This window comes from Rutidosis leptorrhynchoides, chromosome 1 (genome assembly GCF_046630445.1).
Source record: "Rutidosis leptorrhynchoides isolate AG116_Rl617_1_P2 chromosome 1, CSIRO_AGI_Rlap_v1, whole genome shotgun sequence".
In the NCBI taxonomy this organism is placed as follows: Eukaryota; Viridiplantae; Streptophyta; class Magnoliopsida; order Asterales; family Asteraceae; genus Rutidosis; species Rutidosis leptorrhynchoides.
The window spans coordinates 703317239-703328540 of NC_092333.1; the positions used below are offsets into that span (position 1 = coordinate 703317239).

The following is an 11302-nucleotide window of genomic DNA, read 5'->3' on the forward strand; positions in this document are numbered from 1 at the left end:
ATAACTTTAAAAGATCGTCGTTTAAAAAAATAAAATAGTAAAGTAATAACAATAATAGCAAGAAGGTTGAGGGGCGGTTAATTAGACACGTAGAAAATAAGTAATGAAAAAGGAAGGGGTAAAAAGAAAATGAAAAAAAGTTGGTATAAAAATAATTGAACAAAAAATTCAAAAGTAAAAAAGTAAAATTAAAAAGTAAAAAATCAAAATACCCTTGTGAACAAAATAGAGGGCGCTCTTCACAGGGGTAAGATGGTAAAAAGAAAAAAAAAAAAAAAAAAAAACCCCTGTATGTATGTGCTTATTAATTGAAAATTGCCTTTAGAATTAGGAAACCTGAAAATCACACGCGTTTGAATTAGACCGTTGCAGTGCGTAAAAGTAACGCAATGAAAATGTATAAATACACATACGCGATCTCTTTTTTCATTACTCTCGCCTCTCTTCTTCTAATCATTCGTCTAATCGACTGCTTCCTAATCTACTGTCTGCGAGTCATCTTTCTTTTATATTAGGGTTCTTTTCTTTTGATTATCTTAAATTGTTTGAACTTCTACTTATTTCTTCTGATGCTGTTCAGTTTCTCCAATTTAGTCATATTTCGTTTGATTTTGTTGAGTTCTTTAACCTTAGGGTTTTATCTGATTTTTCGTTTAATCTTTCGAAATTAAGACTCTCTTTTGATTCCTTTTCAATTTCTTAAACCTAACTTTTTTTCCTTCTTTAGATGTTAATTTCATTATTTATTTAAAAACTAGGGCTTTTTTCCTGATTTTGTAAAATTTCTCAGAAATAAGGTCGGTTTGTCTGATATTGTCTAAATATAAATAATCAGTCCTCTTTATTTTGATTTTGCTGGGTTCTTTTGATATTAGGGTTTTTTTATTTTTTATTTATTTATTTTTTTTTTTTGCAACTTTTTTTTCCTTCAATGTAATCACATTATGTGGATTCAGGCCCCTGTCTGTAACATTTGATGAGGGCATGATCAGTGAATTACGACGGTTTTATCCTGTTTACACAGATTGTTTTTACAGATGTCAGCCTCATATGTTGCCCATGTAAGTTTACTATTTTTAATTTTAATATTGTTTTAATAACTGGTGCATCTTTTTACTCACTTTATAACATTTATTGCAGTTTGTAGACTGTAAAGAAGGAAAAAAAATGTAAACAGATAGGTGTCATGCCATTTGTACCTTTGTCAAAGTTTTCATGCTGTGCAGATAAATTTCGCATCAATTTTAATCATTCTTGATGCTGCAATTTAAAGGTTATGATTTATATTTGCTGCCGTGATTGTTCTCGATGCCTTATTTGGGTTGTATTGCTTCCATTTAAAGATGCTTTGTTTGGGGGATCCTCTCACTTTTTTCTTTTTTGCATTCAGATGTTCATACTCTGAAGTTTAGTGAAACAGTATATCCAGGGATCTAAATTTGTGAGTAATTTTAAATTTCTATACCGGCTTGATAACAATTTAAATTGTACTCTGTATCTTAATATTTTACCAGACTCGCTTAAAGGTTCTACTATCCGATCTTGACCCGATACCTATGGCTTTGACCATATAGCTAGATGAGTCTACATATTTTTCTATGTAAAAAGCATTTTGAAATAATACGAGGTGACAAATCTGGCTAATGAGTCGAATTCAGTAACGAGTCAAAGCTATTACAGTAGATATCCAAATAAATCAGATAGTCATTTTCTTTTTGAGGTATTTATTCACTTCTCAAATTTTTCCATTTTTTATTTCCTAAAACCTATAATATAAAGAATACAAATAAATATATATAAATAGACTCCAGATGTTGTACAATATTTGGACCTATGATTTTTACAGGAATGTCGAAGAAGTGATCAAGATTCGAGAGGGTAAATGCCACAAAACACATGCACACATTAGGGTCAGAACTCAGTTTTTTTAATTATCTACGGATACGTAGCATGCACATGACGAGCTGTGTTACAGTTAAGATGTAAGACACATGCTATTCAATATTGTGTATCGCCTTGTTGGATGTACGCTTAAAAGAAATTTCAGAATGAAGAAAATGTTACCCTCAGTATGTACTAAAGTATCTACTTTTTTTTCAGAGATTGTAACTGACATGGTACTCATGTTTTTTGGGTTTTAGACTTCTCGAAAAAGCTCTTTCATCTTGGGAAGTAGTTATGCTCAAATATAAGCACTCGCAAAGATACTTTCGTTGAGGTAATTGGTAACAAATTCTGTACATGTGCTCATGATGTCATATAAGCACTTAACAGGTACAATTCATCTTTTTTACTCCCCTTTTCTATTTTTTTTTCCTTCTAAAGGGAAGTTATATGTATGTCAGGACCAACACATTCCTGATTGATAATGTTGAGAAAGACTGGAAGTCCTTGTGCCACTACTTCGTGTTTTGCTATGAATAAGTTGTTTCTGTTGATATATATATATATATATATATATATATATATATATATATATATATATATATATATATATATATATATATATATATATATATATATATATAAAAGTTGTTTTGTTTCTGTTGATATATATATATATATCAACAGAAACAACTTATATAAGTTGTTTCTGTTGATATATATATATATATATATATATATATATATATATATATATATATATATATATATATATATATATATATATATATATATATATATATAGGGGCAGGATCAATGGGGAAGTAACCAATCGGGGGGAAGCGGGGGGAAGCAAAAAAAAAAAAAAATATTTCGTTTTTTGAAAAAACTTTGTTCACGAACATTATAGATTGGATGAAAATAAGAACATTTAGAAAAGACACTTCGTGATGAATGTTATTATTTTGGCGGGAAAACTATCGACAAAAATAACATTCAAGATAATATTGTTCGTGAAGAATGTTAACGTTTTTTTTTCTTCATGTTTTGTGAAGTAAAATTTAGCCCGATTTAGAGTTTAGGGTTTAGGGTTTAGGGTTTGGTGTTTTGTGTTTATTCCATAAACCCAAAACACCAAACCCTAAACCCTAAACCCTAAACTCTAAACCGTTCGTGTTAAAAACTCAATCTAAATCCTAAATCTAAACCCTAAACCCTAAATTTCTAAACCCTAATATCTAAACCCTATAAACCCTAATATCTAAACCCTAATGTCTAAAACCTCAACATACGTTCGAAAAACACGATAATTGTTATATATTACTTCTTCGAGCGTTTTCCCGCCAAAATAATAACATTCATCACGAAGTGTCTTTTCTAAATGTTCTTATTTTCATCCAATCTATAATGTTCGTGAACAAAGTTTTTTCAAAAAACGAAAAAAAAATAATAATTTGCTTCCCCCCGCTTCCCCCCCGGATTGGTTACTTCCCCATTGATCCTGCCCCCCTATATATATATATATATATATATATATATATATATATATATATAGGGGCAGGATCAATGGGGAAGTAACCAATCCGGGGGGGAAGCGGGGGGAAGCAATTTTTTTTTTTTTTTCGTTTTTTTTTTGGAATTTTTTTTCAGGCATCAAGATCACACGAAAATATGAACATTTAGAAAAGACACTTCGTGATGAATGTTATTATTTAGGCGGGAAAACGATCGACAAAAATAACATTCAAGATAATATTGTTCGTGAAGAATGTTAACGTTTTTTTTCATGTTTTGTGAAGTAAAATTTAGCCCGATTTAGAGTTTTGGGTTTAGGGTTTGGTGTGGGCTTTATTCCATAAACCCAAAACACCAAACCCTAAACCCTAAATCCTAAACTCTAAACCGTTCGTGTTAAAAACTCAATCTAAATCCTAAATCTAAACCCTAAATCTAAACCCTAAACCCTAAATTTCTAAACCCTAATATCTAAACCCTATAAACCCTAATATCTAAACCCTAATATCTAAAACCTCAACATACGCTCGAAAAACACGATAATTGTTATATATTAGTTCTTCGAGCGTTTTCCCGTCAAAATAAAAACATTTATCACAAAGTGTCTCTATTAAATGTTCATATTTTCATCCAATCTATAATGTTCGTGAACAAAGTTTTTCCAAAAAAACGAAAAAAAAAAAGATTTTGCTTCCCCCCGATTGGTTACTTCCCTCTTGATCCTACCACTATATATATATATATATATATATATATATATATATATATATATATATATATATATATATATATATATATATATATATTATCTTCAATCTATGCAGACACAATATACTCTCAGTCAACATGAAGTTTCTCTAGCTGTTGTTCCAATGATATCTAAGGACAATTTACCAGGTGACATCTACTCCATATCAATGAAGTTTCTCTAGCTGGCCCCTTTTCATTCTTCCATAATTGAAATTTTGTTAACTCTTTAATTTCTTGAATTTGAGATTAAAATATATCAGTTGGGTATTATGGGTTAAGTTGTCTTTTTTGGTTACATAAAATCTAGAGAGGTTTGATTCAGCTGAAAAAGTTCCATAGTGAGTTTTTGTATTATGAACTTTTCTCTCTGTATCTTATGAATAAATTTGGGGCTGATCTTATTGTTGTTAAATTTTGATAATAGATGGGTCACTGAAAGGAAATTTGGCGTGAAAGAATTGGAAGCTACGAAGCTTAAGTTTTCAACAACTTAAGGTATTTTCATGCGAATATATTGGTTGAGGGTTAGTACTTCATTTCCCTTTTTTGGTACGTGAAATAGTGGTTATTCGATGCTCACTGTTTTTGTGCATACTTGTAATATTGTTTCTACATTGATATGATACTATATTTCCCCCCACTCAGTTATTAGACTACTTGGATTGATACATTAAACCTGGAAAAACTGCTTTTCTAAGTTCTGTTTTTGTGACATATTTGATATACTATGCTATATGAACATGCGTGAAAAACCACATAAATACAGAAATTTGGCGTGGTGGTCTTGTCTAGTATAATTAAGTTGAATCAAGCACACAAGTGTGTATACAACGAGTATGATAACTTTGGTAAAGGAGTGATCATTTGCTTATATGCTGTCGACATGATGATTTTTGGAATAAAATGAAAAAAGGTAAACAGATAGGTGTGATTTCATTTCTACCCAGGTCAAATATTTCATATTTTGCAGGTATATTTTGCATTAATTTTAATCATTCTAAATGCTGCAATTTGAAGTTTACAATTCGTATTTACAGTTATTGCTTCTGTCTAGATAAGCTTTATGTGGGGGATCTCCCTCCCCTTTTCATTTTTTGCATTCAGAAGTTCATTTTTTGAGCACCTGTATACTAAAATATGTATTATAAATTGTTTGAGGTGACAAATCTGGTTATTAAGGGGTATTCAGTAAAGAGTCAAAGCTAAATGTTTTTGAAAATAAAGTGGATGTGAATTGTCTGATTGAGGCCCTTAATCGCTTGTTAACATATTCCTTTTTTATTTACGTAAACTATATTTCAAAGAAAAACAATATGAATTAAATTACTTTCAGATATTGTACAATATTTGGACCTATTTTTTTACAGGTCTGTTGTACAAGTGATCAAAAGGAAAATGCCACAAAATACAGGTTCACATGAAGAAAAAATGTATGATTATGCCTTGTGCCATGTGGCCTCGCCTTATCTGTTCGCGTTCACTGCTTCCTCATCCTATTAAAGCATTGCCTTCTAATGCTGCATTTTTGGGAAGGCCCATGTTAAGGTATTCTATCCTCAGATTGTTGACTAGTATATGATAAATCATGAGTATATAAATAATAAATGTGTTTCTTTTTCTCCATAAAATAAGCCATATTCTGTTTGGTTGCTGCTTCCTCATCCTATTAGGCATTGCATTGTAGTGCTGCTGTTTAGGGATGATACATGCTAAGATATTCCATCCTCCTATTGTTGACTAGTTTGTGATAAATCTAGTGTTTATAAGTGTGTTCCTTTTTTCTTTTCAATATAAGCCACATTGGTGAAGTATTGTGTTTGTTTGATGTTGATGAGATTGTCTTAGGTAACAAATAAGCCACAAAGGGCTTGCGGTACGGAAGTAACCTATCAACCACAATGTTGCCGGTGTAAGTTTAGATTTTTAACTAAAAAATCATTTTAGTAACTGGTGTATATTAGCCATGTAAGTTATAACATGTATTGCAGTTAGGTGTCATGCCATTTGTACCTAGGTCAAAGTTATCATGTCGTGTAGGGATATTTTCCATCAATATAATCATTCTCGATGCTCTGCAGTTTAAAAGTAATTATTTTTATTTGCTGCCCTTTTCCTGTTCCAAATGGTTGATAGACACTATTCTCATTTGGATTGTATTGCTTCTGATCTGATTCCCTTTTTTATTTTTGAATTAAGAAGTTCCTTTAATATGAAATCTAAAACTAAAATGTCTCTAAGCATTCTGGGATTTGGTTGATCAGTCGTACTTAATTTGTAAGCATCTAATTGTTTTTACTGTTCGGAGAACAACTAAAAAAATTGTATCTTAGTTTTTTTACCAGACTCGCTATAAGGGTCTGCTATCCGTGTTTGACACGGTACATACCACTTAAACGGTATAACTAGATGAGTCTGCTTAATATTTGACAATGCTATTCGAGCTTGACCCGGTCCATAATTTACAAAATTGTAATGGACTTATCTGTACCACATCGAGAGCTTTTGTTACCTGTTTTGGAATTGCCATTTTATTTTTTTTTTTTTTTTATGTAGTACCATTGTTTCATTTAATCATGTAGTAGTTCTCAATCGTGCAGCTTGTAGTATCAAAATTTGAAGTTGAAGTATGAGCATTTGGTAAGTTCGACAAATCCTTTCACTTCTTAATATTAAGGATATATAGCTAATATTTTATTTCAGTTACGATTCAATTTTTTTCTCTAGTGGTTATTTCTGTACAAATAACACTGGCAGTTGTTGCAAAACTTGTATGGTATTTTTTAAAGAAATTCAACGTTGACATAGCACTTTAAAAACATTTAGATGTGTGTAAAACTGATCTTCGGTATTGTGACTTTAACTCGTATTTTGACTTGGGTGTTTATTTTTCCTAGGCTGAAAGTGGCTGTCTCTGCTGAAATCTTGTCTAACTCATAGGATCTATTATCCCAATGTACATCCAGATTCCAAGTTCCATGTAGATGAGTTGTTATTATTATAAGATTAGAGTAGAGCTGTTTCACCTATTAGACATAGACACACAGTATATCGTCTGCTGCACTTAATGTAGATGCATATAGTATCTAAAAGGAATGTTTTTTATTCTCTTAAACATAGTGATATATTCTGTAAGGTGTGGTAGATGAAAATCAGTTTCAAGCATATTTTTCAATACATCTAAATATAATTGTATATCCATCCTTTGTAAGGGCTTTGCAGGCTCATTTTAACAGAAGTTGCTTAAGTCGCCAGAGGTTGGGACCTTGAAGGGATTAGTCGGTCAAGACGGGTTGAGAAGGTCATTGACCTTCAGTTTATCTTTGCACGCCCAAATTTCATTTTATTATTTCTGTACATACATTACTACCAGGTACACTTTCCCTTCACCATATCTTCATCTTCTTCGGCTGATCTTCATCTTCACCCCAACTTTTGACTGACGTTGACCCGAATTTTGACCTTTTTCCCGACTTCTCCCCGACTTTGACCGTTGACCGACTTTTTGGCCGTTTTTCTTTGAATCAGGGTGAGCTTGTGACTGAACGGACTAGTCGGCCGTCTCAGCCGACTTTTGCAACTGTGAGTTTTAACGAATAACATATTCTAAGTTCAATGGATTTAGTATAATTATATATATATGTAGTTTTGTATAATAAGTAAAAACTTTCTTGCATATTAGAAGCTAATAACATCCGTTAGTGGCACAGAGGTTGGACATACTATAATTATACAGGCACACATCAGCGAAAACCCCATGGTTGCCTAGACCATTTGGAGGCTTCTTGTCAGCTAGCTGAGAGTGGCCTTAGCAAATCTATTAAGTATTGCCCTGTAGTGTATTTCTTACGGGATGGCCCTTGTTAAGGTATTTTATCCTCTGTTGGCTATTTTGTGTTTTGCTTATCAATAAGTTGTTTTGGTTTGATTTTTATACTCTTCAAACTATGCAGACACAATATACTATGTGTCAGCATGAAGTTTCTCTTGCTGTTGTTCCTGTGATACTTAAAGGTGCTTTACTGGGTGGTAGTTTGCTCCACATTTTTTGCATATCCTTTATTTTGGGCTCCTATGAATAAGTTACCTTTATTCCTGTTATTATTCGGTTTGCATGAGCTGTCGAGTTTGACTTCAGATTGGCTGCTTTAAACCTCTCTTACTCGGACTGTTTTATAAAAAAACTAATCAAATTGAAATATACTATTTGGCTTACAGAATAAATGTGGATCACTGGATTGGTTTATGTCCAATTCTTTCCAATGTTAATTTGTTACATGGTTTGGCTGTTTGCCATTGTTAACTTGTCAAACCAAACGATGAGTGCCACTAGTGTTTATACTACTTTGACAAGTTTCAAGATTCCTTGCATTGTATCACCAAGAAAGATGATCATGATGTCGATGGATGACCATGTATGGCATTTTAAATACAAGTAACGGCTAAATATGAAAATTTTGTCAAATCTAGTCAATTTTTACTAGTTCGCTATCACATTTTAAGTTTTTAACTACATTATTATTATAAGCTTAAAATTGTGTCGGAAGCCATGAAAAATCCACGACTTCGATTACTTATGATAGAATAAGGATAACTTTTGACAAATGCATTAAAATATAGCGAATTGAATACAAAATCAAAATCCACGACTTCGATTACTTATGATAGAATAGAATAAGATTTAACTTTTGACAAATGCATTAAAATAGAGCGAATTGAATACACAATCGTATCACATAGCTAATCGTAGTTTGTTCACTTCAATATTGTCTTTATCTAGGAATACAGGGTCAAGTCATTTTGGTTTTGGCCTTGAATATAACTCGCAAGTCGTAACAAATTAATAGCGTATTTATGAATAAGATAATAACTTCGCTATATGAATAAGATAATAACTTCAGGGGCTATGATGTATATAACGTAAAATAGTGTGGTTATTTTGAAAAAAAAACATCTGAACTGCATACGTGATGAAAGAATATAAATAGCGCAGTCGTTTTCTAGCCGGCGGCCTCTTTTTGTCTACTCCGGCGACCAAATTCATCATATTCCGATCAATAATTAGCTCGTGCCTTGTAAGATACGATCATTCTTAGTTCATATTTCAGGTAATTACCGAGTGATTCAGCAGACTCGCGAGTCCTTTTTTTCACTTATTTTTGCTTTTAGGGTTCAAAACTAAAAGTGTTTTGATGCAATTGAAATTTGAGCGTTATATTAATCTTTCTGTATATATTGTCAGTTAGGATCCTTGCATCAAGTGCATCGTTTGATTTTGGATCTAACATCAAGTTAGAATTACATTGATGAAGTTGATATAAGTTTAGGCTTCAATTGAGCAGTATTTATATATTAGAATATATGAATGAATTGTTATGCCATTTAGTATTATATATTATTATGTATATCTTTTAAATCAAATCAGTAGTTTATATGCAATGAATTACCTTACGTATGTTTGTTGCTTCTAATCTATAAGCTTAGTTTTAGAACTTGGATTTAATTAAGGATAGTGGATCATTTAGGGGCAAAAGGGACTACCTCCGAAATGGACAACAATGAATCTAAAACAAGTGTTTTTGTGACTGTTGGCACGACATCGTTCGATTCTCTTGTTAAAACGGTCGATACCGACCAAGTCAAAGAAGCCTTGTTAAAGAAAGGTTACACTCACCTTATCATTCAAATGGGCCGTGGGTCGTACTTCCCTAAAAAGGTATCATGAATTGCAGTTATCTCTTCTCAGTTGAGTGATTGAATTAACTTTATATCATAAAAATGCAGTCTAATGGTGAATATGGATCACTGGCTGTCGATTACTTTACCTTTAGTTCTAGCATTGCAGACTATTTAAAATCAGCATCTCTTGTTATAAGTCATGCAGGTATTATGTTTAACTCAAGCTTAACTTTTTATTAGTTTCATTGATGATTGATGATGGTGATATGTTTTTTTTTTTTTTTTTTTTTACATTGTTCACGTTATTATATGTAGGTTCAGGGAGTATATTTGAAACACTAAAGCTAGCCAAACCTTTAATAGTGGTAGTGAATGAGGACCTGATGGACAACCATCAAAGTGAGCTTGCTGAAGAGCTAGCTGAAAGGAAGCATTTGTTTTGTGGTCACCCTCAATCATTGTACCAGGTCATTGAATCATTAGATTTAGATTCTATTGTTCCATACGAGCCAGGTGATGCTACTCCCGTTGCTAAACTAATCAATAGACATCTTGGTTTTCCTGCTGATTGATCAAAAAAATTGAATTACTAGTATCTTAATATGTAACAAACACGTAAGGCATCACAAGTGATTTGTAGAATACTTCTGTCGAGGTTTGCATTTTCGGGAATATATTATTATTACTACTATTTTGTGAATTGTACCAAACATGATTTTATTATCTGATTGCAACATAGATGGATATTTGAACCTTCTACTGTTCATGACTCCCCTTTGCGAAGTTACTGGATATTTTTATGACTTGCAATGCGAAAAAAGTTCAACTTATTGTCAAGAAGAATAAAATTTGAAGATCTTTCTTTAAAGATCTGTCTATCTTTTCTTGATTTTGTATACAAGTGACCTTGGAGATATGGTAACCAAGCAAAAGTATGAGGATCTGCATCAACTAGTTGGTAAAATGGTTACATATTCATAGGCCTCAAAACTGATTACATCCTTGTTATTATTAAATAAATATAGACTGCATTAACATGTCTATTCAGCCTAGAAATCAAGCTCTCCTGTTAATTCAAGATTCTGCTGTGAAACCTCGTGCATCTGAGGGACGTTATCCAAACCCAACCTCCCAGCTTGTCATACTTGATTAACAAGCGACCCACTTGAAAACGGGCCCACAGTCGCGTAAATGGTAATCTCGTTGTTTTGAAAACCTAGTTGAAAGGCCTGAACCCCGTAAGCTAAGATCTTTTGGCAACATTGACTGGCAATAATTTGCTATCATCGTTAGGTATACTGTTTTCCATTACTGTTGTGGAAAGCCACCATTGCTTCTGGCTCAATCATACCTATTTGATGTGGGTTGATTGCCTAATCCACCCAACCACTGGAGCCTTCTCTGGGCTATGCCTACGGATGCGTTGTGGGCGATAAGCAGTTAAATGTGGAAGATCTTCACAAGAACTGTGCACATT

The 11302-nt window shown here is 32.5% G+C and overlaps 1 protein-coding gene and 1 long non-coding RNA gene across 2 annotated transcripts; both read left to right on the top strand.

The window, feature by feature from the left end:
- Positions 1-4248: 4248 nt before the first annotated feature.
- Positions 4249-8309, top strand: LOC139886167 (uncharacterized). The gene is made up of 5 exons (XR_011772299.1): positions 4249-4487; positions 4574-4673; positions 6747-6786; positions 7359-8014; positions 8100-8309. It is a non-coding gene; the product is annotated as an uncharacterized lncRNA (long non-coding RNA).
- A 790-nt stretch (positions 8310-9099) lies between these two features.
- On the top strand, positions 9100-10516 carry LOC139886168 (uncharacterized). Its single transcript, XM_071869918.1, has 4 exons — positions 9100-9254; positions 9672-9862; positions 9931-10030; positions 10141-10516. Exons 2-4 carry the CDS (start codon positions 9695-9697, stop codon positions 10395-10397), a joined length of 525 nt encoding a protein of 174 aa, XP_071726019.1. The 5' UTR covers positions 9100-9254; positions 9672-9694; the 3' UTR covers positions 10398-10516.
- Positions 10517-11302: the final 786 nt, after the last annotated feature.

Coding starts and splice junctions, on each gene's coding strand:
- LOC139886168 (XM_071869918.1), top strand. CDS start 9,695: ATGGACAACAATGAATCTAAAACAAGTGTTTTTGTGACTGTTGGCACG. Junction 9,863..9,930: donor GGTCGTACTTCCCTAAAAAG/GTATCATGAATT, acceptor ATAAAAATGCAG/TCTAATGGTGAATATGGATC. Junction 10,031..10,140: donor TCTTGTTATAAGTCATGCAG/GTATTATGTTTA, acceptor TATTATATGTAG/GTTCAGGGAGTATATTTGAA.